Raw genomic sequence first — 27,828 nt, 5'->3', positions numbered from 1 at the left:
GCTGCCTCTCGGGGTGCACATGAGCAGGAAGCTGGCGTCAGAAGCCAGAACTAGCACTTGAACCTGGGCACTCCCATAAGGGACCTGGGCATCTCAAGCAGCGTCTTCAGGTCTAGGCCGAACGCCCGCCCCTTCCACGATGCTGGCATTCTGGTGTGGACGCCGTCTGGGGCACGCTGTGAGCTTAGGGGTGGATGTGCTACTTACACAGAGCGGTCAGTCCAGGCCCTTCAGACAAGGTGCCATCTCAGCCAAGACTGAAGCGAAGCGTTTGGAGAAGGGCATCCCAGAAGGAAACGTGCTAGCCCCAGAGCCTGTGCCCCTAACCACTGCATATGGGGCTCAACATGAGGACCCACCACGGCCCCTAAGATCTGGGAGTCAGTGCAGAAGACAAGCAGGCCACATCATCCACGCAGAGAAATCTGGAGTCATCTCCCACAGTCCCCACCTTCTTCCTGTCTACCCTCCAGGAAGCCAAAATGAATGGATCACCTATTTTAATCCCAACACTTCTTGGAGACCCTCCCCCTCCCCACGACCAGCCTGCCAGACCCTCCCCCCTGCAAAGAGTGGGATGAACTGTTCGCAAATCCCCCTAATCCTTCAGCGTCTCCGTCTCCTTCTCACACAGCGCCAAGCCCCGGCAGCCGGGAGACCACGCACAGCCCGCCTGGCGCCCATCCAGCCTCACCCATGGGGAACAGCAAGAGCGGGGCGCTGTCCAAGGAGATCCTGGAGGACCTGCAGCTGAACACCAAGTTCACGGAGGAGGAGCTGTGCACCTGGTACCAGTCCTTCCTGAAGGAGTGCCCCAGCGGCCGCATCACCCGGCAGGAGTTCGAGAGCATCTACGCCAAGTTCTTCCCCGACGCCGACCCCAAGGCCTATGCCCAGCACGTGTTCCGCAGCTTCGACGCCAACAGCGATGGCACGCTGGACTTCAAGGAGTACGTGATCGCCCTGCACATGACCACGGCGGGCAAGCCCAGCCAGAAGCTGGAGTGGGCCTTCTCCCTGTACGACGTGGACGGCAACGGCACCATCAGCAAGAACGAAGTGCTGGAGATCGTCATGGTGAGTGCAGCCCTCGCCCTGCCCGCGACCCACCGGCCAGCAGGGCTATAGTCCTGGGGTGAGGGGAGGGGCGCAAGCCCAAGGCTAGGAGAGCAGGGTAGGGAGGGGGCTCCTGCACACAGATGTAGGGGGCGGGGCTGGGCGCTGTCCCCTGCTACATCTTCTGATGTGTTCTCTCTCTCTCTCTCTGTTTCTCTCCCCTCCCGCCCCCCCCCCCCCCCCCGGCTGCTTCCCATCTGTCTTTTCCTTTGCCTTGTCCTAGCCTCCAAGCGTTTGTTGTGGATATTTCAAGTGTCTTGAACAGAGTTTGTATCTGATAGCTAAATCATTTGTGAAATTTAGAGACGGATGACACAGAAATCAAAACGTTCCTTAACTCCAGCATACAGAGAAAACTACCCTTAGTACACTGGCCTGTGACTTTCTGGCATTTTCTCTCTATAGTTTTGAACAGCTTTAAGGTTATATTCACATATGATTTTTATCACAGTTTTTCAGTTACTCCTTTATCATGAGTGTTTACATGTTCTTCAAAGGATTTTTATGGGGGCCGGTGTTGTGGTGTAGCTGGTAAGGCCGATGCATCCCATATAAGCACCAGATCGAGTCCCGGCTTCTCCATTTCCCATCCAGCTCCCTGCTAATGGCCTGGGAAAAGCAGCAGAAGATGGTCCAAGTGTTTGGGTCCCTGCTACCCACATGGGAGACCTGGATGAAGCTCCTGGCTTCAGCCTGGCTCCAGCCTGGCTCAGTCCTGGTCATTTTGGCCATCTGGGGAGTAAACCAGCAGAGGGAAGACCTCTTCTCTGTCTCTCCCTCCTTCTCTGTAACTCTTTCAAAATAAATAAATAAATAAATAAATTTTTTAAATTATTATTTGATAGAGTTAGATAGTGTGAGAGAGAGAGACAGAGAGAAAGATCTTCCTTCTGTTGGTTCACCCCCCAAATGGCTGCTACAGCCGGTGCGCTGCGCCAATCCAAAGCCAGGAGCCAGGTGCTTCTTCCAGGTCTCCCACGTGGGTGCAGGGGCCCAAACACTTGGGCCATCCTCCGCTGCCTTCCTGAGCCACAGCAGAGAGCTGGACTGGAAGAGGAGCAACTGGGACTAGAACCCAGCGCCCATATGGGATGCTGGTGCCACAGGCGGAGGATAAATTTTTTTTTAAAGGACAGATCTTTATTTATTTACTTATTTACTCGGGAGAGATGAAGGGAGAGATGGAGAGAGAGAGAGAAACCTTTTATCGGCTGGTTCACTCCTCAAATACCCAAAACAATTGGAGCTTGGCTGAGCTGGCAGCTGGGAACTCAGTCCACGTCTCCAACATGATGGTAGAGCCCCAGCTACTGCTGCCTCCCCGGTGTGCATTAGCAGGAAGCTGGAATTGGGAGCAGAGCTGGCACTCGAACCCCGGCACTCCAATATAGGATGCAGGTGTCCCAATCAACTCCTTAACCATCAGGCCGAATACCCACCCCCAAAAAGCATTCCCAGTAGCTGCCTAGAATTCCATCCGATGGAAATGCCTCAAGGGTAAACATGCCTATATTTTTGGACATCAGGATGCTTTGATTTTTTTTTTCCTGTTCTATCTGTAATAGTTCCATCTTCTAAAAGTATATCTTCCCTGATTTCTTTTTAATCCTCCTGCCCCTGGCACTTGCTTTATTTTCCCAATTCCATTCCTGTTAGAAAGAGGGATGTGTTTCATATTTTAGGATTTTTTGTGCATTTGTAATCACACTGTCATCTGTAGACATCTCTCATTCATATTAGGAGGAACTGGAAATAAAATCAAAAGCCGGCAGCCTGTGGTCTTCCTCAGTGCTGGGCTTGGGCCTCCTGCTAAAGGCAGCCCTTGGCAGCTGGGCTCAGTCTACAGAGCCAGCTGCCTTCACTTGTCAGTGGGGGTGTCTGGGTGGCTGGGGATGGGACCAAGACTTCACAGCCACTTAAATGATGCTGTGGAAGCCAGCAGAAGCTCAAAGTTGGGGTTCCTTAAAGAAAGGAGGAGGAAGGGGAGTTGAGGGGAAGGAAAGAAAAAAAGGAAGGGAGGGAGGGAGAGGGAGAGGTGTCAGTGGCTGAAGCTGTGCCAGGTGCACCAGACCACAAGGTCATGGGCAGAGCACTGGCCTGGGAGTCAGAAGTAATGGGTTCTAGTGCCGGCTTGGACACCAAACTCCTGTGTCACCAGCAGGAAACCTTGTAGTCCCCCTGGGGCTGGAGTGAGGACTTGATGATTTCTGTGGACTCTCCCAAGGCCCTGAAGCTCTGTCCCCTGTGTGTTGGGAGTTAGAGGGGGCAGGCAGTCGATCACCCTGTGCACTCACCTGTCCCATCTGCTCCGGGTGCCCAGGGCTCAGGACAGCCAAAGGAGTTCCGAGAGGCACCTGCACTTCCGTCCACCTCGGGGGCTGCTGTGAGCTGCTGGGGTTGACTTCCTGGTTCCCCTTGTGCTAGCACCAGGAAGCCGACTGGGGCCTTTCTCGAAGCTGTTGACCTTCCAAGGCCCCTAGGCTACCTTCACAGGTGTTACTACCCCTGCCTTGTTCCCAGGTGTCTCTAATCAAAGCCAGTGGCCTCCCGACTCCCACCCCAACCAACTGCCTACACCTGAGCCTGCCCAGAGGCCCAACTGCATTGATGTTACTGAGCCAATAGAATCTGAGAAACCTGGACCTGGAGGTACCCACTGAGGCCACCTTGCCCCGTTGATCTAACTGGTCTGGAGGCACTTCCTGCTTTGCCCTGCAGTGCACACCTGTGCCAAGATCGAGTAGACAGTGCTGAGAAAGAGCCTTGAGCCCTGGATCCTTCCTTGAGCAGTAAGACCAGTGAGGGGCTTCCCATGTCCTGGGCCCTCCTTTGGGGAGTTCTTGGAGAAGTTCTTGTTGAGGCTTCCCATCTCCCTTGCTTAGCCTTGCCCAGCACTCTCCAAGGCCATCCAGCAACAAGAAGGTGAGCCAGCCTTAATGTCAGGTTCTAGAGCTGCACCGCCTGGGTTGAAGTCTTTGCTCTGTGCTGGGCAGCTTTTGGCCAGGTCATCATCTCAACTCCCGCAGCTGTGAAAGGGGGCTGCTAATACCCGCTTTGTAAGGTTGTTGTGAAGGTAGAGTATGAAGATGCTTAGAAAAGCAGCACACATGGGGCCCTTGTGGTGTAGCTGATGAAGCGGATGCTTGGGATGCTGGCTTCCCATATGGGTGCCATTCAGCCAAAGATGGCTCAAGTGCTTGGGCCCTTGGGAGGCCCAGATGAAGCTCCTGGCTTCTGGCTTTGTCCTGGCCCAGCCCAGGCTGTTGTATCCATTTAGGGAATGAACCATAGAATGGAAGATCTCTCTTTCTCTCTGCCTCAAATAATTTTTTTTTTTTTAGTTGAAAGGCAGAGCTACAGAAAGAGAGAGGTTCACTCCCCAGATGGCCACAATGGCCAGGGCTGGGCCAGGATGAAGCCAGGAGCCAGGTGCTTCATCTGGTCTCCCACATGGGTGGCAGGGCCCTAAGCACTTGGGCCATCTGCTGCTGCTTTCCCAGGCACATTAGCAGGGATCTGGATTGGAAGTGGAGCAGTCAGGACTTGAACCAGGACCTTATGGGATGCAGGCATGGCAGGCAGCGGCTTAACCTGTTAACACCACAATGCCGGCTCCAATAAATAAATCTTCTACAAAAGAACAGAAAGGCAGCACATATTCTGTGCTCAGCAAATGTTAGCAGTTGCTACCCTAAGAGAGACTTCAACACAGCCCTGAGAGGAGCTGCTGGGTGCAAAACATCAGGGCAGTAGGGTCTGTGGTAGCCACCTTGGACTTGCCATGGGGAAGCTTGTATTTTCTTATTTTCATCTTTTTAAAAAAATGAAAGCATCGTGTCTACGTGGTCATAAACTTCAACCGTGTAGAAAAACACAGACGTGGACACCTTCTTCACCCTTCCCCTGCATTTCCTGTCCCTTATGGGGGTGGGGGGGGGGGGAATCTCAAAAAATGCAGATGCCCAGGCCCTATGCCAAGAATGCTGATTCTGTAGATCAGCTGGGGGCCTGGACATCTGTATTGTGTCCACTGCCTTAGAGGACACCCAACCCCTGGGGTTTCAGGGCACTGGGCGTGGGAACCGAGATGTAGGTGACCCAAAAGTCCTGCCCCTAATAGCTGTGCTAATTTATGCTCCGACCTACAGCATATCAGGGCTCCCTTGCCCTGCACCCTAGCCAACACTGGTCATCTCCTTTTTTCTTGTTAATAGCCCTTCTAACAGATGTGAGGTGGCTTGCATTTCCCCTGGTGACTAGTGACAATGAACACCTTTTCATACACCTGCCAGCCATTTGTCTCTGGAGAAATGTCCTTGTGAGTCCTTTACCCAGTGGAGTGATTTGTTTTCTTATTAAATAGTCCGAGTTCTTGGTGTTTTTCTTTTTTTTTTTTTTCTAATTTTTTGACAGGCAGAGTGGACAGTGAGAGAGAAACAGAGAGAAAGGTCTTCCTTTTTGCCGTTGGTTCACCCTCCAATGGCCACCACGGCCAGCGTGCTGCGGCCGGTGCACCGTGCTGATCCGAAGGCAGGAGCCAGGTGCTTCTCCTGGTCTCCCATGGGGTGCAGGGCCCAAGCACTTGGGCCATCCTCCACTGCACTCCCTGGCCACAGCAGAGAGCTGGCCTGGAAGAGGGGCAACCGGGACAGAATCCGGCGCCCCGACCGGGACTAGAACCCGGGGTGCTTTTAGTGACTGCCCCTCCTCTGGCTGTGACTGGCAAAGGTTCCCTCCCAGTCTATGGGTGGTCTGTTCACTCTGCTGTCTCCTTTGCTGTGCACAAGCTTTTTAAGTTGGACGTTATCCTATTTGTCTATTTTTGCTTTTGTTGCCTGTAGGGCTTTGGGTGTCATAGCCAAAACAGCATTGTCAAGGCCAACGTTAGGAAGCTTTTCTCCTGGTCCCACGCTTAAGTCTCGACTGCATGTCGAGCAGATTTTTGTGAATGGGTGCAACACACAGGCTTTCCTGCAGTGGCCAGCCCCTCTAACAAGTTCTCTCTCACGATTTGGCGCAGGCTATTTTCAAAATGATCAATCCTGAGGACATAAAGCACCTGCCAGATGACGAGAACACGCCCGAGAAGCGGACTGAAAAGATCTGGGGTTTCTTCGGAAAGAAGGACGATGGTGAATCCTCTTTTCTTTCTTGCCTTTGAGTCTTGCAGAAGGGAGCTGTGTCCAGGGCATCCCCAAGATTTAATCTGCTGAGTCAGTGCCCAGGCAGCACTGGGAACGCCTCATCCCATCATGCCTTGCGGAGGGCTGCCTGAAGGGACCCAAGGGGGCAGTGGTTGGCAGGGTCACAGGTGCTGCTGCCACCTGGGGCTGGTTTGCTGAAGGCAGGTGGCACCACAGCCCCACCCCTTACAGAGGTCACTCACCACCTGGGATCCCCTGGGGAAGGAAGAAAGTGTTTGAACAAAAGCATCTTTTATCCTAATAGACAGTAGACAGTGAAGGCACCAATCTCATGGGTCCTTTTATGCAGATGGTCAAAGTGGAAACATTGCAGACCCCCTTTTGCTTTAAACGGAGAGTCTATGTTTAGACACCGCGGCTTACTTTACTTGCTTTTATTTATTTATTTATTTATTTATTTATTTATTTATTTATTGACAGGCAGAGTTAGAGAGAGACAGAGAGAAAGGTCTTCCTTTTTCCGTTGGTTCACCCCCCAAGTGGTTGCCATGGCCAGCACATTGCTGCTGGCGTGCTGCACCGATCTGAAGCCAGGAGCCAGGTCCTTCCTCCTGGTCTCCCATGTGGGTGCAGGGCCCAAGGACTTGGACCATCCTCCACTGCCCTCCCGGGCCACAGCAGAGAGCTGGACTGGAAGAGGAGCAACCAGGACAGAACCCAGCGCCCCAACCGGGACTAGAACCCAGGGTGCCGGCGCCACAGGTGGAGGATTAGCCTAGTGAGCCACAGCGCCAGCCTACATTACTTGCTTTTAAACATGCGTTCTGCACAGTTCAATCAAGAGCAAACTTCAGCTCTGGCTAGCTCTAAATTAGCATGCAGTCCTAAACGTCTATGGTTTTTACTCTCAGAGGGGAGGTTAGGTCCTCTGGGAAGCACCACCCAAGACAGGATTAGTTTTGAATTAGAGTGCTAGAGTTGACGGAGAGAAAGGCTGACAGAGGGATCTACTGGAGCCCGGGAAAGCCCTCGGCTGCCTTGCCGATCTGGCTAATCAGAGAGCGAGATAGATGAAAAAACATCTTAGACAGTAGTTACACCCTAAGAAAGCATTGGCAAAGCCAATGGGGCTTTCTCAAGCACCCTTCTTCTGGCCGGGGGCCTTCGTGTCCCAGCCCTGCTCAGCCATGGCTGGAGCGAGCCACAGGAAGCCTGGGCTTGCCTTGAAAGCAGGGACGGATTCCAGAATTCAGCAGCTGGAGCCACTGGGTCGTGACAGTCGTGCCGATGCAGGAAGGGGTTGGTGGAGAAATTGGTGTCAGCGAGGGGCTGCAAACTCAGAGCCAGAGAGGCCGGAACTATGGAAATGAGCAGGGTGGACAGTAGCCCTGTGCAGTGGTGGGAACGGGCAGCCAGCCGAGAGTGGCTGTCTGATCTGACGGCATCCAGCTCACTCCACTTGGGAATATGGAGTGCACTGGTGCAACAATGTCTGATTTCAAAGTGGGGGGGGGGGAGCAATTGTGGGAAGTGTCTCAACTGATTAAACACAGCATGACCCAAACACATCTGAAGAGCCAGTATTGACCCCAGTGGCCCTTTTGCAACCCCTAAGGCAATGTCTTACAAGTATGCAGGAAGAAAGGCCCAAGCAAGGTGTGAACAGCAGAAGCTAGAGAGGATCTTGTCCCTTCTCATCTGCACTCAGAATATAAAAATCAAAGAAATGAAGTCATTGGGGTAGAGCCAGGGTGAGGCTAGCAGGTGCCGAGGGCACACATTTAAGGAGGCACCGCTCACTCTCAGATGCTAACCCTGTACTCCCATGACGCTGAGTGAGCACCCCCTTAAACTGTGTGCCTAGATACTTTCCGTGCTGGGACTCTGTGCATGTTCTCTTCCTCTTTGGCACAAACCCTGCATTGGGCTCTAGGGGTGGGAGTTTCAAGTTCTGTGTGAGGCTGGTGCGGCAGCTAGAACTTTGAAACAAACACTTTACCACCCAAATGTGCACATGGAGCCAGCCTACATCCTCTCCCAGAAAGGATTAAGGATGCCCCGAGTCTTGTTGAGCACTTACTATGTGCTAGACGCCCTGAGCATGCAACAGAGAGCAGGAAGAAACATAAAGGAACACGTGTCTTGTGCTGAAGCTGCTGGAGCTACGTCTACACGGGACTTCCCTAGGGGGCTTTTTCTCGCTCCCCTTTATTGCACACCCCACCTCCTCTGACACACATCCAGGAAGGGCTCGGTGACGCGCACTGGCCTGGACTTAGCTGAGCACAGAAAGCCCACCTGGGCAACAGGGCCTAGCTGGAGCAAGGCTGTCTCCAAGCAGGCCCTGCTTCCAAATGAGGAGACCTGGGGATGTGAGCATGGAATCAGGGAGGAGCTGTCCCCTGGGACTTAGGTCACTGCCTGGAGTGTCCCCACTCCCCGGGAAGAATGCAATTTCTGCTTCTCTTGACACCCTGGGACTAGCGTCCACGTCAATCTGTTTTGCTCAATCCAGTCTTAAGACATGGGCTAATACTGAAATTATAATAATAGCTATTATTAATTATTAAAATATGTGATAACCAGCAAGGCAGGGGCACCATGCACCAAGAGACACATACATAGCCAAGGCAGCCTCTTGCTTGCCAACTTGTCTGGCTCATGGGGCTTGTGCAAGGGTCCTGAGGAGGAGCTGGGTGTCTGGGGGTGGGGGCAGAGGACCCACCTGTGCCCTGAGGGCTCACGCTGGGTATTCTGGCTGGCTGGCCACATCCCTGCAGCTTGAAGCAACCTATCCCTGTTTTTTTTTTTTTTCTTCTCTGCTTCTGCACAGATAAACTGACAGAGGAAGAATTCATTGAAGGAACCATGGCCAATAAGGAAATCCTGCGACTGATCCAGTTCGAGCCTCAAAAAGTGAAGGAAAGGATAAAAGAAAAGAAGCAATGATGCCAACTGCTCAGCCCTGCTCGCTGCCCCCACGGCTCACATACACACCCACAAAAGCACACACACACACGTATACACCTGTGCACACACACACCCAGGGCCAGGAGACTGGCCCCCAGCCCCACAGCCCAGCTCCCTGCCAAACTGAAGTGTCGTTGGCCATCCTCGTTCTCTCTGTGGTTAGTGTCCCTCTGGCCACACTCACCTGCCTGGCCCTTCTCCGGCCCCACGGCCCATGGCCCCCTGATAATCCCAGGATTAGCATCTAGGAGCCCTAAAGGTCACCCCGTGTAAGCTCCTTTGTGGATTGCTGGGTAAGCAGCTTCCAATAAACACAAGAGGCCCTGGGCACACGGCTGCTGCTCATTCTTGAACCGCAGAAGCAAACGGCTCGGTGGACTTGACCTCAGAGACAAGGTGTACCTGCACTGCAGTCCTGGGGTGCTTGAGCGGGACCCAGGCCCTCCCGGTCAGAGGGGAGGAGGGGTCGTGATGGAGTTACCATGGAGACGGGCGGACTGTGGGAAGGTGTGCCAGCAGGGGCCGACTTGTCCAGGATGAGGTTCCTGATGGAAGGATGTTAAATTCAGACCCAGTGGCCTGTGGCAGGGGACAGAGCTGGGTAGGGAAGCCGTGTCTCAGTCAGTGGCCAACACAGAGCTGCGATGGCAAGAGAGGGCATCTGAGCTCCAGGACCGTGAGCGGGCTGCGATGGCCAGAGGCAGAGGGAGAAGGAGGGATGCGTGAGCTGAGCCTGAAGGGTCGTGGGGGGCCCGAAGGTGCCGGACTTCCTGCAGCCCACAGGAAGCACTTGCAGGTAGTGAGACCACGCTGGGGTTGGAGTTAGGAGGGAATCTATGCTTATACAGAGGTCCTGGCAGAGTGGAAATAAGTCAAGGGCAAGACCGGGAGCAGGGTGCCTATTGCTGGAGCGCTGGGGCCAGGACAGCAGTGGGGTAGAGAGAGGACAGACACAGTAAGGTCAAGCTAAGGACATGGCATCCACCTGTTGATTTTGTGGGGGGGGGCGGTTTGCCATGGAGGACAGGAGGAGGAAGGAGCAAAGATGGTAGGCAGCCTGTGGCTTGGGCGCTGGGTGAACAGCAATGATATCTGCCAAGACAGGAAACCCAAGGAGCGCTGTGGATTTCAGGGGACAGTGAGGGGTTTGGCTTTGCTAGGGTGAGAGGTAGAGACAGAGCCCTAGTCTCCCCCCGGGACCCTTCACTGTAGAGACGAGCAGAGGGAGGCCCAGTGGAAGGAAGTGGCTAGCTCAGGGTCAGCCAGCCAATGAGCAGAGGCCAGCCCAAAGCTACCCAGAAGCCTGCACTGTCTCCATAGAGCTCCAGGGCCTGGGTACCTCAGAACTCCACCTGGGTGCTCTGAGACCTTGGGATGTATTGCTTTGAAGGTCTGTGTCTTCTCCAGCCTGAAGTCTCAAGGTGAGGCCAGAAAAGTATATGGGTGTCTTGCTCTTTTTTAAAAAATGTATTTGAAAGGCAGACAGACAGAGAAAAAAAAAAGAGAAAGAGATCTTCCATCTGCTGGACCACTTCCCAAATGCCCACAACAGCTAGGGCCAGGCTAGGCCCAAGCCAGGAGCCTGGAACTCCATCCAGGTCTCCCATGTGGGTGGCAGGGGCCCAAGTACCCTACCTATCACCTGCTGCCTCTCAAGGTGTGCGTTAGCAGGAAGCTGGAATCAAGAGTGGAGCCAGGGCTGGAACCAAGCCACTCAGATACGGGATGCGAGCATTCCATGCGGCTGCTTACCTGCTGTGCCACACATCTGCCCCACCTCAGACCCGTGTGCCACCTCCCGAGGCTGGGAGTCTCTTTTTGCTGGTCCCGTGGCTGATCTCCTACCTCCCAGCTTTCACCTTGATGATGGCACCATCACCACCTCTGGAGTGCGTTCCTCTTGGGGGGGGAGCACACAGGAGGACAAGTGCTTAGGCATGTAGCTTTTCCTAAGAGTGCGCACCATGCAAGACCTTGCAGGTGCTCTTCCACTGCTGGAGTCCTTTGGATGTCCATGGTGCAGAGAACACCGAGGGAGGCCAGGACGAGAGAGCAGGATTTGGTACTCAAACCAGAGTCCTTTTGATTTCTACCAGGTTGCTGCCCCAATAGCTTGGACTTGGCTGAGAGTTCTGGCAGGGTTGGAGCTGGAAGGAGGAGAGGTGCTACGCAGCATCTGGGCCAGGGGTTCTTGAGCGCAGCCCAGGGCAGTCTAGGGACACAACCAGAGGGCCCAATGCCTTCTCTCCATGCTCTGTCTGCCACTGTCCATCACTGAATCTGGTTGGTTGATTTACTGCTGAGGTCAGCGTATCATTGGCTCTTGTGTCTGATAAGGCCGACACTACCTAACAAGGTCCTTCTTGGTCTGTGGTTCAACGAGAGACATGGAGAGGCCACCGGAGCTTCAGCTGGCCCAAGGAGAAATAAACAGTGATAACCTAATTGGCACTTTTGTGAGGTTAAGGGAGAAGGACCCCTTGGGCCTCCTGTTGTGTGCAGCTCAGTGGCATGCCTTGGGACATTTGCTATGAGAACCAGGGAGCAACGTGATGCCCTACTTGACTGAAGGGAAGAGAAGGAAGTGGAAGCGGTCCCGAGTTATACATCATTCCAGAAGCCAAGGATGGAAGACCCAGCATGCATTGTTGTGGCACCTGTTGGAACTCATTGTTTCTTGTAGCTGCAATTCTAGGAGTAGTGTTGGCTTCAGGTTTGGCTTAATCTAGGAGCTCTAGTAATGTCCCAAGGTTCTTTTTTCCATGTCCTGGTTCTGCTTTCTGCCATCACCACCATTCTCACACAGGTCCTCCCTGTGCTGGGGAGGCAGTCACCGGCAGATTCAGGGTGATTTCTTCACAGTTCTGATTTCAGCAGAAAGGGAACGTGCCTTCTGTCCAAGTCCCAGGGGCGTTCCTCACTGCACCTGAGTGGTGAGGTCCCATCCCTGCCCAGGCTCAATGCCTGCAGGGTGGCATGCTCTGCTCGGCCAGCCAGACTTTGCCCATTCCTGGGCCTGGCAATGCAGCCCGGGCAGCTCAACCTTCGCAGGCTGAGTGAGGGATGCATGGCTTCCAACAGGACAGTTGGGTTGCTATAAACCTAAGAGTTAGCCCAGTGGCTAACATGCTGCTTGGATCATCCAGCATCCCACAGCAGAGTGCCTGGGTTCAAGTCCCAGCTCTGCTCCTGACTCCAGCTTCCTGATCGTGCACAGTCTGGGAGATAGCAGGTGAGGGCTCAAGTACTTGGGTCCCTGCCGAAGTTCCCAGCTCTTGGCTTCAGCCTGGCCCAGTCTTAATGGAGTAGACATTTGGGGAGTGAACTAGCATATTGGAGCTTTCTATGTTTCTGTTTATCTGTTTCTCTCTTTCTCTCTCTCAAAATAATAATAGAAATGTAAACAAATAAACATAAAAAATAGATGTCCACTATAGAGACCTTGGGCAAGTCACTTCCTGTCTCCTGCTTCATCTTGTATATGATGTACAACAAGAGCACAAGATAGTCTCACCGAGAACAATAATCCAAACTGCCTGGCCCCTTCTGCCAGCAGCTCACACAGGATTCCACCCCCTTGTACAGCACCCTTTGGGTATGTCTTAGCATTCCCAGGAGGTGTTTCCTACAGCGTCACCAATAAGTCCCTTAGTTCCGAGCACCTGTATTTCCCACCACAGGCAAGGCAACCACACGCCCGTGAGATGCCCAGGCGATGTGCTGGTCCGCTGGGGAGCCCTCTGGGTTAGACTCTGTTAGAGGGCCCCATGCAGAGGGACAGGGGCCATGGAAATAGCTTCTGGTGTTGCCTCCTGGAAACAGCAGCTTTGCCTTTCGTCTGCAGCTTCTGTTCTCACACCAGGCTCAGACACTGTCCGTGGAGCCAGAGGGGACCAAGGCCACGCTGCTGCCCACTCCACTCACATCTTTAACTTGAAAAATATTTTTGCTTTTTTTTTTTATTTTTTGAAAGGCATAAAGACAGAGAGAGGCAGAGATCTTCTATCCATTGCTTCATTCCCCCAAAGACCCAGAACAGCCAGGGCAGGGCCAGGCTGAAGCCAGGAGCCCTGATCTTAATCGGCATCCCCACTTGGTGGCAGGGACCCCAGTGCTGGAGCCGCCACCTCCTGCTGCCTCCGGAGTACACACCAGCAGCAAGCTAGAATCAAAAGCTGAACCAGGACTTGAACCCTGGCACTCCGATACAGGATGCAGGTGTCCCAAGCGCCTGCCTCTCCCCCTCCGTTTCTGTCCCTTGGTGGGTACCCAAGCTTATCAGGCCCAGAGAGGTTTGCACCTCAGCCTCAAAGGCTCCCGCTGGGATGACCACTCCACGGAAACCACAAAACCAAGCCGACCCCACCGACGCTGGCCAGCCCGTAGAGTGTGTTCTTAGGGGAGGACTTCTACGTTCTAAAGGCTGCACATTTAGGTGGGAGACTCAGTCTACATAGACTTCAGCACGTGCATGTTTCCAAGGAAAGCCGCACCTCCTTCCCTTCTTCCTGGCTTCGCTCATGTGTTAAAATCATTTGGATGGTTTTGATATCGAAAGCACCATCAAGAAAAGAAAAAAAAAAAATAGACAAGCCAGGCCTCGTGGAGATTTAAAACCTTTGTACATCAAAGTACTCAGTCTAGAGAGAAAACAACCCACAGCATGGGGGAACTCATCTGTGAATGATCTGTGATACAGGATTAGCCTCCAGAATATCCAAAGAAACCCTACACAACTCAACAACAAAAACCCAGCAATCTGGGTTTTCATATTTCATATTTATTTATTTATTTTGAAAGTCAGAGTTTCTGAGCAGGGGGAGGGACAGAGGGAAAGAGTGCACTCCTCAGATGGCTACATCGGCCAGTGTTGCTTCAGGTGGAAGCCAGGAGTTGGGAGCTTCCTCCGGGTCTCCCACATGAGTGGCAGGGGTTAAGCACTCGGGCCATCTTCCACTGCTTTCCCAGGCCATTAGCAGGGAGCTGGATCAGAAGTGGGCCAGACAGGACTTGAACCAGTGCCCACATGGGATGCCAGTGTTGCAGGTGGCAGTGTAGCCCACTATGCCATGATGCAGGCCCCACAATCCAGTTTAAAAGTGGGCAAAGACTTGAATAGATATTTTTCAAAAGGAAATATGCAAATCATCAATGAGCAAGCATGTGAAAAGCTGCTCCGTGTCATCAGCCGTTAGGGAAACGCTGATGACAAGGCCACCATGAGACACTATTTCACAGCCATCAGGACAGCGGGTGTAAAAAGTTGGAAACTACATGTTAGCAAGGGCGTGGAGAGACAGGAACGCTCACGCATGGCTGGTGGGGATGGAAGGTGGGGGTGACTGCTGTGGAAAACCGTTGGGTGCTTCCTCAATATGCTACCCATGGACTTCCGGTTCCAAAGTAGACAGCAGGAGCTCCAACAAGGGTCTGTATCCCCCCATCCACAGTGGCATTATTCATAGTGGCCAAAGGGTTGGAACAACCTAGCGTCCACTGCCAGAGGGATGGATACTCAAAATGTGCTCTAGCCAAACAATGGGCCATCACTCAACAGCCAGGAAGAGGAAGGACACCCCAACAGGTACCACAGCGGAGACAGCGCTTGAGGCCATCGTGCTAAAGTCAGTCAACCACGAGGGGACAGAAACTGTAGGCGTTCACTCATAGGACTTGGCTAACACAGGCCAATTAAAGGAGAAGGCCTTTAGCCTTTTGCTTAGAAGCCTGCATCCCACACTGGAATACCTGGGTTCAGCTCCTGACCTGTGCTCCTGGCTGCAGCTTCGTGGGAATGCAAGCCCTGGGAGGCAGCAGGTGATGGCTCAGGTGGCCGGGGGCCTGGACTGCATTCCCGGCCCCCAACTTTCAGCACCAGCCCAAATCCCTGCCTTGTTGACACCTGGGGAGTGGGTTTAGTGGTTAGGGGCTCTCTCTGCCCGTCTGTCTGTCTCTTCTCCCTGTCGCTATGCTTTGCAAATAAAAAATAAAACTTAGGGACAAACATAAGGGAGGCAAATGCATAGAGACAGAATGTAGAAGCATGGCTGTCAGAGACTGAGGGGAGAGAGAGAGAGGAGGGAGTTACTCTTGGTGGAGACAGTGTTCCAGCTGGGGAGGATGCAGAGACAGATGGTGGGGATGGTTGCACACCACGGGAATGCGAGTGACACCGCAGAACCATATACTTTTAGAATGGTTAACTTTGTGTATATTTTACTATAATAAAAAAATCGCTCAGGATCTTATAAAAATACCAATACCCAAGATCATTCAGTCTAAGCCAATGAGAATGTCTGGAGTCAGACCCCACCGTGGGTCTTTCCAGTGTCCCCAGGGATGGTCATGCGGGACTGGGAACCAGCAGGCTGGACCTTCAGGCATTACTGGGTGATCTTTAGAAAAAGGGGAACGCCTGCCTTCTGTCCTTTGACCTCTGACCTCTGCTCCTGGCCCACTCACTCCTCTAGACCTTAAGACCATGCGCCACCCAGCTCTTTTTCCCACTTATGGCCAGGAAGCACATAATGGATTTTACAGGCCTGTGAGCCAACCCCTCAGTTCTCATGAGACACCAGTGTAAGTCCATGAACAAAACACCAGTCACCTTAAATAAGCTCGTTTTAATCATTAGCAGTACAAGAGCAGGCAGTGCATGTGAACACACGTGTCCCCCCCCCCCCCCAACTCCGGACCGTGGACTGAGGGGTGGGGGACATATTTACAAACGCCAAGAAGGAAAATAATTTTCCTCTGTAAGTGGCAGGATCCTGGATAACTTATGCCCGGCAGCCCCTGATGCTCCTGAGAGACATCCCTGTCCCATCTTGCTCACGAATGTGTACCCAGCCCTCGCTGTGTGAGCCAGCCCTGTGCTGGGCACACGCTGGGCACACGGGTCAGCCTGGTTTTCTGGGAGCCAAGGCAAGCACATTTGTAGAAAGGGAAAAGCCACAGACTTTAACAACTGCACTTTGGATCATATCGACACCAAGAACCAAACCTCTGCTTCATTCATGCACTGGCCTCACGTCTCTACTTCAGCTCCCAACTTCCCAACCAGGGCTGAAGCCAGATGAGGCAAGAGAGGCACTCAATCGGGGAGCAGATTTTAAGGGGGCACCCAAAAGGCTCCAACATCAAGAAAAATCATTTTCATGCAATCAGTTAAAAATCAAAATTCATATGAAAAAAAGACCCAGATGGGCAGAACATCTGCCTTCTGAATAAAGTCAGGAACAGAATCTGGATGATCGGGCCTCACCTCATCCCAGCCCTGATTCCAAAAAAAAAAAAAAAAAAAAATTATGGTTATAAATGGCCTGTGCGGTGGTGCAATGTGTGGATTTGGTTTTTTAAATATTGCATTCAAATATTATTTTGAGTTATTTCAGAGACCAGTGCCTCCGTTGTCTCCCACCTCACCTCACCCCAGCCTGGCTCCAAGGTTTCCTTGAGACCAGAGTTGCCAGGACAGCAGGATGTGCCATGGACCTTAAACTTACTTAACACAGGAAGGTTATTCATTTGGCTGAAGTTCCAAGGTAATCAGGTCCCTTCCATTTCTGTTCGCTAAAGCCGGCACCCCTATAGGAGAAGTATCCTATTGTTCCCCCTAAGATAAGGTGGTATGTGGTCCCCAGCAACATCCCCCACCCACCTGCACATGCATGTCACACACCCCGAAAGCGCACTCCCATGCACCTGCATGCTCTTTCCACAGCCTTCTTCCCCTTGGTCCCTCCTTCGGCCTCTTGCCGCACAGTTTCAGTCCCTGAAGTCTAACCCCCATTGCTCTGGCTCCAACAGGGCAGGGCCTGGTGCACAGCTGAGATGCCCCGGCAGGCCAGCCCAGTGAGGGGCTGTGGGACTGACTCTTGGGGCCATCCTCGGCATGTCCAGATCCACAGTCCTGTTGCTTTACCTGGGCCCCCTTCTGCTTTGAGAATCTACTGACCATCTAGGGAACAGAATTCTGATCGGCGGGGACCGGGTCAGGGTAAGAGCAGTGGTAAACTTTCCTCTTGGAGCAGGTGCCGTGGTCCTCTAGGCATCCACAGCAAACCAGAAAGGGAGGAGTATTCCTCACCCAGGGATCATGGAGCAAGTGAGCCTCCCAAAAGCACGGCTCAGAACAGCAGACAGGAGAGGCAAGGACTGAGGACAACATCCAGAGGATCCCTGGCAGCCGGAGCCCATCTTCAGAGGAAAGATGGGGTTGCTGTGGCTCCAACAGAGCTTGTGTGGACCACGGGCAGAGAATTGAGAGGGAGGGGCAAGATTCGACCAGAGGGGAAAGGGAGAGGAGCAGGTAAACGAGTGGGGGTCTCCATGGTCCACATGAAGTCACACACAGCCCAGGATGGCAGCTCAGCTATGATGCGGAGCCTCCTGCTCCATCCTGCCATGGGCTTCACCAGGGGGGCTTCTGGCTCCTTCATACCATGCTCCGTGCCCTCCAGGGGTGGGCTTGCATCAGATTACCTGGGGGGCTGACAGACAGTTCCACTTCCTGTCATCCCAGATGCACCTTCTTAGGGTCTCCACTAGGTAGAGTCTAGGATTCTGCATTTTAAAAGCTTCCTGGGGTAGGGGTGCAGGAATCCTTATGGGCCCTAAATCCAACCTCAGAAGGAAACCGTGTACCATGCGTGGGAGAAGGAAGGGTACCGGCTGGCCTCTGTTTAACAGGAGACCTCTCTTCAACACCTGAATGTCGGGCCAGGCCCAGAGGCCCACAGCCCTTCTGGGAAATAGAACTGGCGGGGGTTGTTAGGGTGTTACAGTGGCACACTGCCTCTGTAAGACAGAGCTCCTAGAACCTTGAGATAGAGCTGACGTCAACATGGGTGCAGCGAATGGGGACAGGATGGTTCTGTGCTCAACTGTTGCCCCCCCAACACACACACACACACCTCCATCCTAGGCCTCCTAGGAGTCCCCCAGAGCACGGGCCTCCTAGATCTCACTCTCTTCCAGAATCTCCTCCATGGTGTTGGCCAGGGTGAAGTCCCCCTCGCTGCTCTCTGACAGGCTGCTGCTGCCCCGGGGCCAGGGCGGGTGGCCCCCATGGGGCCGGGAGCCCAGCTGCCCCAGACCCCGGGCAGCCGGGTGCAAACTGTCGGGCGAGGACTGCGACGTGCGAAGCGTGTCGGTGCCTTCTCCCTCCGAGAGCTTCTTGGGACATGTCCCCAGGAAGCGCAAGTGCCTCCCCAGGACCCAGGCTCTGCAGCCCGAGTGGCGAGCCAGCCAGAAGCGGGCCCAGTGCTTCCGCAGTTCGGCCTTCACCTGCCGGAGGACACAAGGGTGAGGTTATTGCCTTGGGATCACTTAGCCCTGTGTGCACTGGGCGAATGCTTACTGATTATGCCGGGGAAATTTACCTTCTAACCGGAGGAGACCGACAAAGAGAGGCAGCCAGAGGCAGGTGAGCAGACCCCTGGGAGGCCTCGAACAGGACAATGCGATGGGGAGTCTTACATAAACATTATAGGAGACCACTGTTTGGGCTTAAGCTCTGAGGCTGGGACGCCACAGACCAGGCTACAAATCAAAGTCAGTCCCTTGTGACCCCATGCCACCAAGCCAAACTAAGCTGCTCCCTGGCCTTCAGGAGTGCGAAGCAACAGCCAAGTTTCCCACAGGGCAATTTCCACCGCCGTGGTAATGAGGTGCCCTCTGCCTTAATCCTTTCTCCCAAAAGGCCAGCTGCAGCCAGGGACCTGATGCTGACCCGCCAGGCACCCAGGCACGTTTCTGTTGTTCTGTCTCCCTGTCTGCACCCTACAAGGAGTCTCTTTGAAATGGGTCATCTGCTCTCCCTTCTCCACGTCTGCTCTCTTCAGCCTTCTTCTGTCTGCAACTTCAACCTCCTCTGCTCTCGTTCTGCCCAGTCTTATTTTTTAATTTTTTATTTATTTATTTTTTTGACAGGCAGAGTGGACAGTGAGAGAGAGAAAGAGAGACAGAGAGAAAGGTCTTCCTTTTGCCATTGGTTCACCCTCCAATGGCCGCCGCGGTAGCGCGCTGTGGACGGCGCACCTCGCTGTTCCAATGGCAGGAGCCAGGTGCTTCTCCTGGTCTCCCATGGGGTGCAGGGCCCAAGCACTTGGGCCATCCTCCACTGCACTCCCTGGCCACAGCAGAGAGCTGGCCTGGAAGAGGGGCAACCGGGACAGGATTGGTGCCCCGACCGGGACTAGAACCCGGTGTGCCGGCGCCGCAAGGCGGAGGATTAGCCTAGTGAGCCGCGGCGCCAGCCTTCATTCTGCCCAGTCTTAGAACCGCAAGTACAGCCGATTAAGATCGTGAAGCCAGGGCTGGTTGTGGCACAGTATAGGTTAAGCCACCGCCTGCAGTGCCTGAATCCCAGGTCGGGCACCTGTTAAGTCCTAGCTGCTCCATTTCTAATCCAGCTCCCTGCTAATGTGCCTGGGAAAGCAGTGGAAGATGGCCCAAGTGCCTGGACCCCTGCTGCCCCTGGAGGGGACCTGGATGGGGTTCCAGGCTCCTGGCTTTGGCCTGGCCCAGCACCAGCCATTGTAGCTGTTTGGGGAGTGAACCAGTGAATACAGATGTTCTCTCTCTCTCTCTTCCCTTCTATCTCTGTCACTCTGCCTTTCAAATAAGTAAATCTTTCTTTTAAAAAGATCATTAAACTAAATTGTTGTCCCTTGGGTACTTTGAGAAAAAACTTGAGATGAGGTGTTTAGATGGCATTTGAGCTAAAACCCACCTGATGGGGGAAAAAAACCCATGTGAAAACACAATAGGAGCAGAAGGAAGAAAAGTAGGAGAGGGTTTAGTTGTCAAAAGCTTGTGTCCCATTATCAAGAGACAGAAGTCAAGATTTAAACCTGGAGTGGGCAGAGAGGAGGGAGAAAGGGAGCTAGAAACTTAATCAGTTCCCCTAAAGAGGGGAAGAAACACTTGCTCTGACCTCTGCCTCTCTCCCCTTCCAGTCTTTTCCCAGGGGAGCAGAGAGCAGCTTAGGGCTGCACAATAATATTGACAATGAAAATAACCACAGTTTGCAGGAGCTGAGCCTCTACCATGAGCCTAACATGCCTGAGGCAACACCACCAGGTATGGGCAGTGTTACCCCCATTTTGCAAATGAGAAAACTGAGGCTAAAGAAGGTGCAGCCACCTGACCAATTCACAGAACTCTCAAGTGGCAGAGTCAAGGCTTGGATTCAAGTTCAAGCTTTTACATTTCAAGCATGGAAAGCCAAGACACTGTGGCAAAAAAATGTCCTACATAAAGGATCTCTGAGAGAGAGACCCCAGTGGAAAGAAGGGGCCATCAAAGAAGTACTTTTCTATGAAGGGAGGAGAGAACTTCCATTTTCCAATGGCCTTGACTAAATACTGACGGAGACTGTGGATTCAAAAGGCTTCCATAGCCTTGGCAGCTCATGTCAAGAGCCTTGGGTGATTGCTGACATCATACATAGGAGTGTTAATTGTTAAATTAGCAACAGGAGTCATTGTGCACTTGCTCCCCACGCAGGACCTCTATCCTCAATGAGTTATACTATGAGAATTAACTGTAAAACTCATCCTCAGTTTTTTGTGCAAATTGTTGAAATCTTTACTTAATATACAGTTGGTCTTTTGTGTATAAAGTTAATTGACAGTGAATCTTAATGGAGAATGGGACTGGGAAGGGGAGAAAGAGGAGGAGGTGGGGTGGGAGTGGGAGTGGGAGAGCAGGTAGGGTGGGAAGAATAACTATATTCCTAAAGTTGTACTTATGAAATGTGTACTCCTTAAATAAAAGGGTTTTTTTTTTGGGGGGGGGGGGAGTTCAAGCTTTTAATCACATTGCATTTCAGCACTGTTGCAGGGCCAAGGCTGGTCTGAGCAAATCCGCACAGCCATCCCGGGTTCTTCCCCCAACTGTCTAAGCTTCTAAGCTGCCTCCTGTTCCCACTCCTGAATGCCTCCCGTACGAATTTCTCCCCATGTGTGCTGGTCACTGCACATCTTCCCATAGGTTTCATGTAAGCAGACAGCTCCAGGGGCAGTAGGATTCTAGCCCTAGCCTCACAGGAAGTTGGACAGCAGCATGCAACTCATACCTCTCCATTGGCAAAGCAATACTGCAGGGCCACGAGGAATCCCTGGAACGAGAAGAAGACGTGGCATGGAGTGTGGCTGACAGTGACTGGCCAGGTCCAAGCATCCCCCAAAGCGGCACACACCTACCTCGCTCACACTGACTAGAACGAGTCACCCTGGCTATGTTCGCTTGGATTTTCATCACATCTCCACCACCCATTCCATTCCGGCTTCGGTGTTTGTCTCCTCCAAAGTCTAAGGCATTCATCCACTTAAAAAATACTCGCAAGGCCACTGTCCCATTCCCATTTGTCCATAGCAGGCATTGGCTTCTTTTTTTTTTTTTTTTTGCCTGACTTGCATCCTTCTCTTTGGAAAACTGGCTCTGCTCCCTACGCTTCTAACATAGCTGTCAATCATGTGGTTCCCATTCTTAAAAAAAAGTCCATGACCACAATGAATCAGCCCAAAATGGGCTGGTGACCCAAGTGGGGCCAATCTGTGTTCTTTGCACCAGAAAAGAAGAGAGGGCTGTGCTCGCTTTCCGATGCCCTCTGGCCTTATAGGTGACATAGACCCAGAGGACCGATGGGCACCTTCCCAGCGACTGGAGAAAGCTCATCTGGGGATGAAGTCAACACAGAGAAAAACCGAGGCTGGAGATGGTGACAGGCAGGTTTCTGATGATGTCATTTGAGTATCTGGACCCAAAAACACTTGATCGTGAAGTTCTCATTTATATGATGTAATAAATACCCTTTTCCTCTTACCAGAATACTTCTTTGGGGGTACAGGTGATTAAGATGCCATTTAGGATGCTCGCACCCCACAGTGGAGTGCTTGGCCAGCTTCCCGCCAAGGCACACACCGGGAGACAGCAGGTGCTGGCTCAAGTGGTTAGGTCCCTGCCTCCCATGTGGGAGACCCAGATTGAGTTCCTGGCTCTTGGCTTCGGCTTGGTCCAGCCTCAGCTGTTTGCAGGCAATTGGGGAGTGAACCAGAGTATGAGACACTGCTTTCAAATAATGAGAATAAAATAAATATTTAAAAATATTTCTTTCGGAAAGATAGATCATCTTTGCCAGTGGCTTCCTCACACTTCGAATAAAGTCGACGGAAGGCCCTCGGCGATGGGCTCCATGTCTGTGTGTTGTCAGTGCTGCTATACCAACCATGCTTCCTCTCGACCACCCCATTCCAGCCGTGAGGGCCTCTGGGACCCCTCCAGCAGGTCAAGCTCTGCTCTGGGTCTTATTACCATCACAGTGGATCCAAACGACAACGACTCATCCACCTCACACACTTCCTACACCTAAGAATCTGGCAAGAGTGTAGCTGCACACTCTGGCTCAGGGCCATGCTGAAGCCACAGCCCAGATGTTGGCTGCAGCTGCAGTCCTCCGATGGCCAGGAGTGCCTGCAAGGGGGCCCACATGGCTGGCAGGCTGGTGCTGGTGGCTGGTGGGAGGACCCAGTTTCTCTCTACAGAGCGTCTGTGTGTCCTCATCATCATAGCAGCTAGCTTCCCCCGAGGGGTGCCCCATGAAAGCTGGGTGGGAGCTGCAAGCCCTCTTAGGACCTTGTCACACACTACCACCCCCACACCCTAATGATCACGCAACTCGGCCCTATTGAGCAGAGAAGGGGGCTGTGTGGAGGCAGGAATCCCTACAATTATACAGCATTTTCATTGACCAAGTGTTTGTGTTGAGAAAGTTCCAATACAGTGATAATCTCTTGAATTTGGAAGATTTTTCTGGATTTACCATTTGGTGTCCAGAGATCTGGAATCAATGACAGTTTAATGTGTATTCAGTGTGGTTAATTGACTGTTTATTTAGTTCATGTTTGCTTCCATGGTCTTCCCAGACTTCCACCCTCGTGATCCATTGGCCACTGTGATAACCTCCGTGGCCTGGCTCTCCCTAGCTGATAGGCAGGTCTGTGGAATATGGGCTGTGGATCTCATACTGGGGTTTGATTTTTGTGTCTGATACACACTTACATGTAGGAAAATTCATTAAAAAAAATGCCAGAACTCACAAGGAAAGGACACAGCTAAAGCAGAAAATGGCAGGCTACCTCCTTCGGTATCTCTTGATAACTTTAAAGTACGGTCCTGAGGGCTGGCTCTCTGCCACAGTGGGTTAAGCCACCGCCTACAACACCAGCATCCCATACGGGTGCTGATTTGAGTTCTGGCTGCTCTGCTTCCAATCCAGCTCTCTGCTAGTGAACCTGGGAAAGCAGTGGAAGATGGTCCAAGCCTTAAGGTCCCTGCACCCACGTGGGAGACCCAGAAGAAGCTCCTGCTTCCTGGCTTCAGATCAGCCCAGCTGCGGGTGTTGTAGCCATTGGGAAGTGAACTAGTGGATGAAAGACCTGTGTGTGTGTGTGTGTGTGTCCTTCTTTTTCTATAACTCTGCCTTTCAAATAAACAAACGAATATTTTAAAAAAAAATGGGCCAGAAGAATTTATTTCTTTTCTCTTCCCTACGTGGGCCTTATTTAACTTGTCCCTTCTAGAACCAGGCCAGGACTCTCCAGGCTGGCTATGATGACATCATGACATCATCCTAGTTACTCCACAGCTGCCCCCTCTAAATGGCACCACGGAGGTTCTAGTGAATCACTCCCACACGTGCAGTCTCATCAGAGGCTCACAGCCGCCCTGTGTGGTTGGCAGGACAGGTAACATTTACCCCCAGGTACATATCAGAAGAACCAGCCTTCAGAGTGCAAATTCTCACAAACACTGTGCTGAAAATGGGCTTCCACATGGTCAATGTGTGTTTTCACTTCCCCAGGTTGTACCTTCACTGTTTTAGGGGCCCCCTGGAGTCTGGCTCTTTTTTTCTTTTTTTTTTTTTTTCTAGACAGGCAGAGTTAGACAGTGAGAGAGAGACAGAAAAGTCTTCCTTCCGTTGGTTCACCCTCCAAATGGCCACCACAGTTGGCGCACTGTGCCGATCCGAAGCCAGGAGCCAGGTGCTTCCTCCTGGTCTCCCATGAAGGTGCAGGGCCCAAGCACTTGGGCCATCCTCCACTGCCCTCCCGGGCCACAGCAGAGAGCTGGACTGGAAGAGGAGCAACCGGGACTAGAACCCGGAGCCCATATGGGATGCCAGCGCTGCACACGGAGGATTAGCCAACTGAGCCACGGCACCGGCCCCGAGTCTGGTTCTTATTCTAGAAAAGGCAGGTGGGAAGGGAGCAGAACACCTGGCTCTCACTTCACATATCACCACCACTTGGCCATCTCCCCAAAGATCCACTGAGCGCAGGAGCCTGGCGAGACACTGAGCGGCAAGCCCTTGGAGGGGCCAAGGACCCCCCCAACACAACAAGGAGAGGAAGCTGCTAGGGCTCACGCCTGCCCTTGATTACTGCCCACGGAGGAGCCAGTAAGATCCGAGCCACACACACCTGCCCTCCTATGTTCTCACTGCCTATGGGACGGAGGGGAACTGTGCTGGGGTATTCAGAAGACAGGCGGCCTCAGCGTACATGCAGAGCTTCTAAATCCCGCCCAGGACAAAACACCCTTCAGAGTCACTGTGCCTCCTCACACCGCACAATGGTGCCAGGTGGTGAGCAGAGCTTTAGCCGGCTGCAGGCCAGCTGGTCCTGGTGCCAGGTCCTCTCCAGGGGTGGCCCCGAGGCAACTCCTCTCTAGGTTCACGCTGTTCCATAAGCAACAAGTGGACCTGATTTTCCCTCCCCCCAGCATGCGGGATGAACTTCTGACCCCTTCCCCAGCCTAGGCCATAAGAGGACTGGAAGTTTCCACTTCCTCCCTCTCAGAGTATTTGCTCTTGGGATGCTCCAAGAGCCCAGCTCCCATGCTATGCGAAGCCTGGGATGCACGGAGAGACCACGTGGAAGAGAACCGAGGCTTCCGGATCTGAGTTCCTGGCCAGTAGCACCACTGCCCTTTCACATGCATGAACCATCAAGGCTGTTGCAACCCCATGCATCAAAAGAATATTCCCACTGCGCCCGGACAGCCTCGGCCACAGAACCATTCTAATTAATAGCAAGAGGGGGTGGGTGCTGTGTTAAACAAGTTAAGCATCCTATATCATAGTACCTGGGAGCAAGTCTCACCCTCCATTCCATTTTTTTTTTTTAAAGATTTATTTACGAGGCAGAGTGATAGAAAAAGAGGGAAGGGGGGTGGGGAGAGAGAAAGAGGGATCTTCCATCCACTGGTTCAGGTCTCAAATGGCTGCAACAGCCAAGCCTGGGCTAGGCCAAAGCCAGGAGTGAGGAATTCTATCCAGGTCTTCCAAGGGCCAAGTACTTAGGCCATCATCTGCTACCATTCCAGTTCCATTAACTGGGGAACTGAATATGAAGTAGGACAGCTGGGACTTGAACCAGCCTTCTAATATGGGAAGCCGGCTTTGTAAGAGGTGTCTTAATCCACTGAGCTATGACACTGGCCCCCACCTTCCTCTGGTTCTGATCCAGCTCCCTGCTAATGTGTCTGGGAGACAGTGGAAGATGGCCCAAGTGCTTGGGTTCCAGCCATGCATGTGGGAAACCCAGATGGAGTTCCTGGCTCTTGACTTCAGACTGGCCCAGCTCCAAATGTTGTAGGCATTTAGGAAGTGAACCAGCAGATGGAAGATCTCTCTTTCTCTGTCCCTCTCTGTTTCTCCCTTTCTTTCTGTCATTCTGCCTTTCCAATAATAAATAAATAAAAAAACAGTAATAATAACATGATTACTGCTTTAAGCCGTGGGGTTCTGAAGCAGTTTGGTGCACAGCAATAGATGACCAAAACCCCTCCTACACCCAAGGTGGGAACCTAGGGCTCTTTCTGCCATAGCTCTGCCCATATATCTGGTCCTCAGTGGGCCTTGGGTGTGTGAGCGTAGGTGATCCTGGGCTCACGTTGATGGTCAAACCCTTGGGAGAAAGGCTGCTGACCATGACCGAAATAACAGCTGCAGCCTTTGGCATTTTTTGTTTTCTAATTTGGGATTACCTTTTAAAGAAGATTAAGGCCAAGAAACACAGGAAACCTGAATTACTAAACTGTGATGTTTGAAATCCTCCCCCTCCACAGATTGAAATAAGCATTTTTTTTTTTTGACAGGCAGAGTGGACAGTGAGAGAGAGACAGAGAGAAAGGTCTTCCTTTTTGCCGTTGGTTCACCCTCCAATGGCCGCTGTGGCCGGCGCATCGCGCTGATCCGAAGCCAGGAGCCAGGTGCTTCCTCCTGGTCTCCCATGCAGGTGCAGGGCCCAAGGACTTGGGCCATCCTCCACTGCCTTCCCGGGCCATAGCAGAGAGCTGGCCTGGAAGAGGGGCAACCGGGATAGAATCCGGCGCCCCAACCGGGACTAGAACCTGGTGTGCCGGCGCCGCAAGGCGGAGGATTAGCCTGTTAAGCCACAGCGCCAACCGAAATAAGCATGTTTTCAACATGACAGAAAACATCAGTTTAGCAGAGGGTCCCCCTCCTGTGTTCACAGCCATAAAGATTGCAGGTCCATCCAGAGGGGGTGCCCAGCCCACAGCGCAGCTCTGTCTCCTCGGCCTTTGGCGAGCATGCGGTAGGCAGGCCCCTTCCCTCTGCCCTGCGCAGACTCTCAGCATCTGACCCCATCTGGTGAGAGTCTAGCAATGAGAACTCGGTGTCTCCTGGTGCTGGTCCTCGCGGGACACTTGAGAGGCACCATGGCGCAGAGGTTAGAGGCAGAGGCTTAACCTCTGAATCCAACTCTCATCTCTGCCACTGAGCGTGTGCAAGTTCTGAACTTTAGGGTTTTCCTCTTTCAAATGGAAGACACGGGGGCCGATGTTGTGGCACAGTGAGTTATGCTGCGGCTTGCGGCACCAGCATCCCGTGTTAGAGTGCCACTTCCAGTCCCGACTGCTGCACTGACCATCCAGCTCCCTGCTGATGAGCCTGGGAAAAGTCGAAGAGGATGGCTCATGTGCTTGGGGCCCCTCCCACCCTTGTGGGAGATCCAGATGGAGCTCCTGCCTCCTGGCTTCAGTCTGGCCCAGCCCTAGCCTTTCCTGCCAATTGGGGAGTGAACCAGATGATGCATGATCTCTGTTTCTTGCTCTGTCTCTTTCTCTATTACTGTTACTCTGTTATTTCTAACAAATCATTTAGCCAGCAGTTAAGACACTCATGCCCCATATCAGAGTACTTGTGTTCCCTTCCCAGCTCTGGCTCCTGACCCCAGCTTCCTGCTGGTGCTGACCCTGGGAGGCAGCAGAGATGGCTCAAGTGATTGGGTCCCTGCCACCCACATGGGAGACACGGACTGTGTTCCCAGCTCCCAGTTTAGGCCCTGGCCCAGCCCCAGCCAACCCTAGTCATTGCACACATTTGGGGTGTGAACCAACATGTGGGAGTCCTCTGCGTGTCTCTCTTCCTCTCAAATATTTTTATGGGTATAATAATTTCTCCTTCATAGGTAAACTGTGAGGATCCAGAGAGGCTTAAATTGTGTCATGTTCAGATAATCTCTACCCCTTTAATTTCTTTGACTTCTTATTACATTTAAAAATT

At 52.6% G+C, this 27,828-nt stretch overlaps 2 protein-coding genes across 2 annotated transcripts in view; one reads left to right on the top strand and one right to left on the bottom strand.

Moving 5' to 3' along the window:
* The first annotated feature begins 696 nt into the window (after nt 1–696).
* Nucleotides 697–9,209, top strand: RCVRN (recoverin). The gene is made up of 3 exons (XM_062175554.1): nt 697–1,077; nt 6,137–6,248; nt 9,094–9,209. The coding sequence occupies exons 1-3, from the start codon at nt 697–699 to the stop codon at nt 9,207–9,209; spliced, it is 609 nt and encodes a 202-aa protein (XP_062031538.1).
* A 7,479-nt stretch (nt 9,210–16,688) lies between these two features.
* Nucleotides 16,689–27,828, bottom strand: part of GLP2R (glucagon like peptide 2 receptor) — a 61,716-nt gene continuing 50,576 nt past the window's right edge. Inside the window, exons 9-10 of the mRNA XM_062175118.1 lie at nt 21,313–21,354; nt 16,689–18,518 (exon numbers count right to left, since the gene is read on the bottom strand). Of these exons, the coding sequence (XP_062031102.1) occupies nt 18,189–18,518; nt 21,313–21,354 (372 nt within the window). The 3' untranslated portion in view covers nt 16,689–18,188. The remainder of the gene's footprint in view (nt 18,519–21,312; nt 21,355–27,828) is intronic.

This window comes from Lepus europaeus, chromosome 18 (genome assembly GCF_033115175.1).
Source record: "Lepus europaeus isolate LE1 chromosome 18, mLepTim1.pri, whole genome shotgun sequence".
NCBI classification, from domain to species: Eukaryota; Metazoa; Chordata; class Mammalia; order Lagomorpha; family Leporidae; genus Lepus; species Lepus europaeus.
Note: the sequence above shows the minus strand (reverse complement) of the source record. Positions and strands in the feature narration are given on the sequence as shown.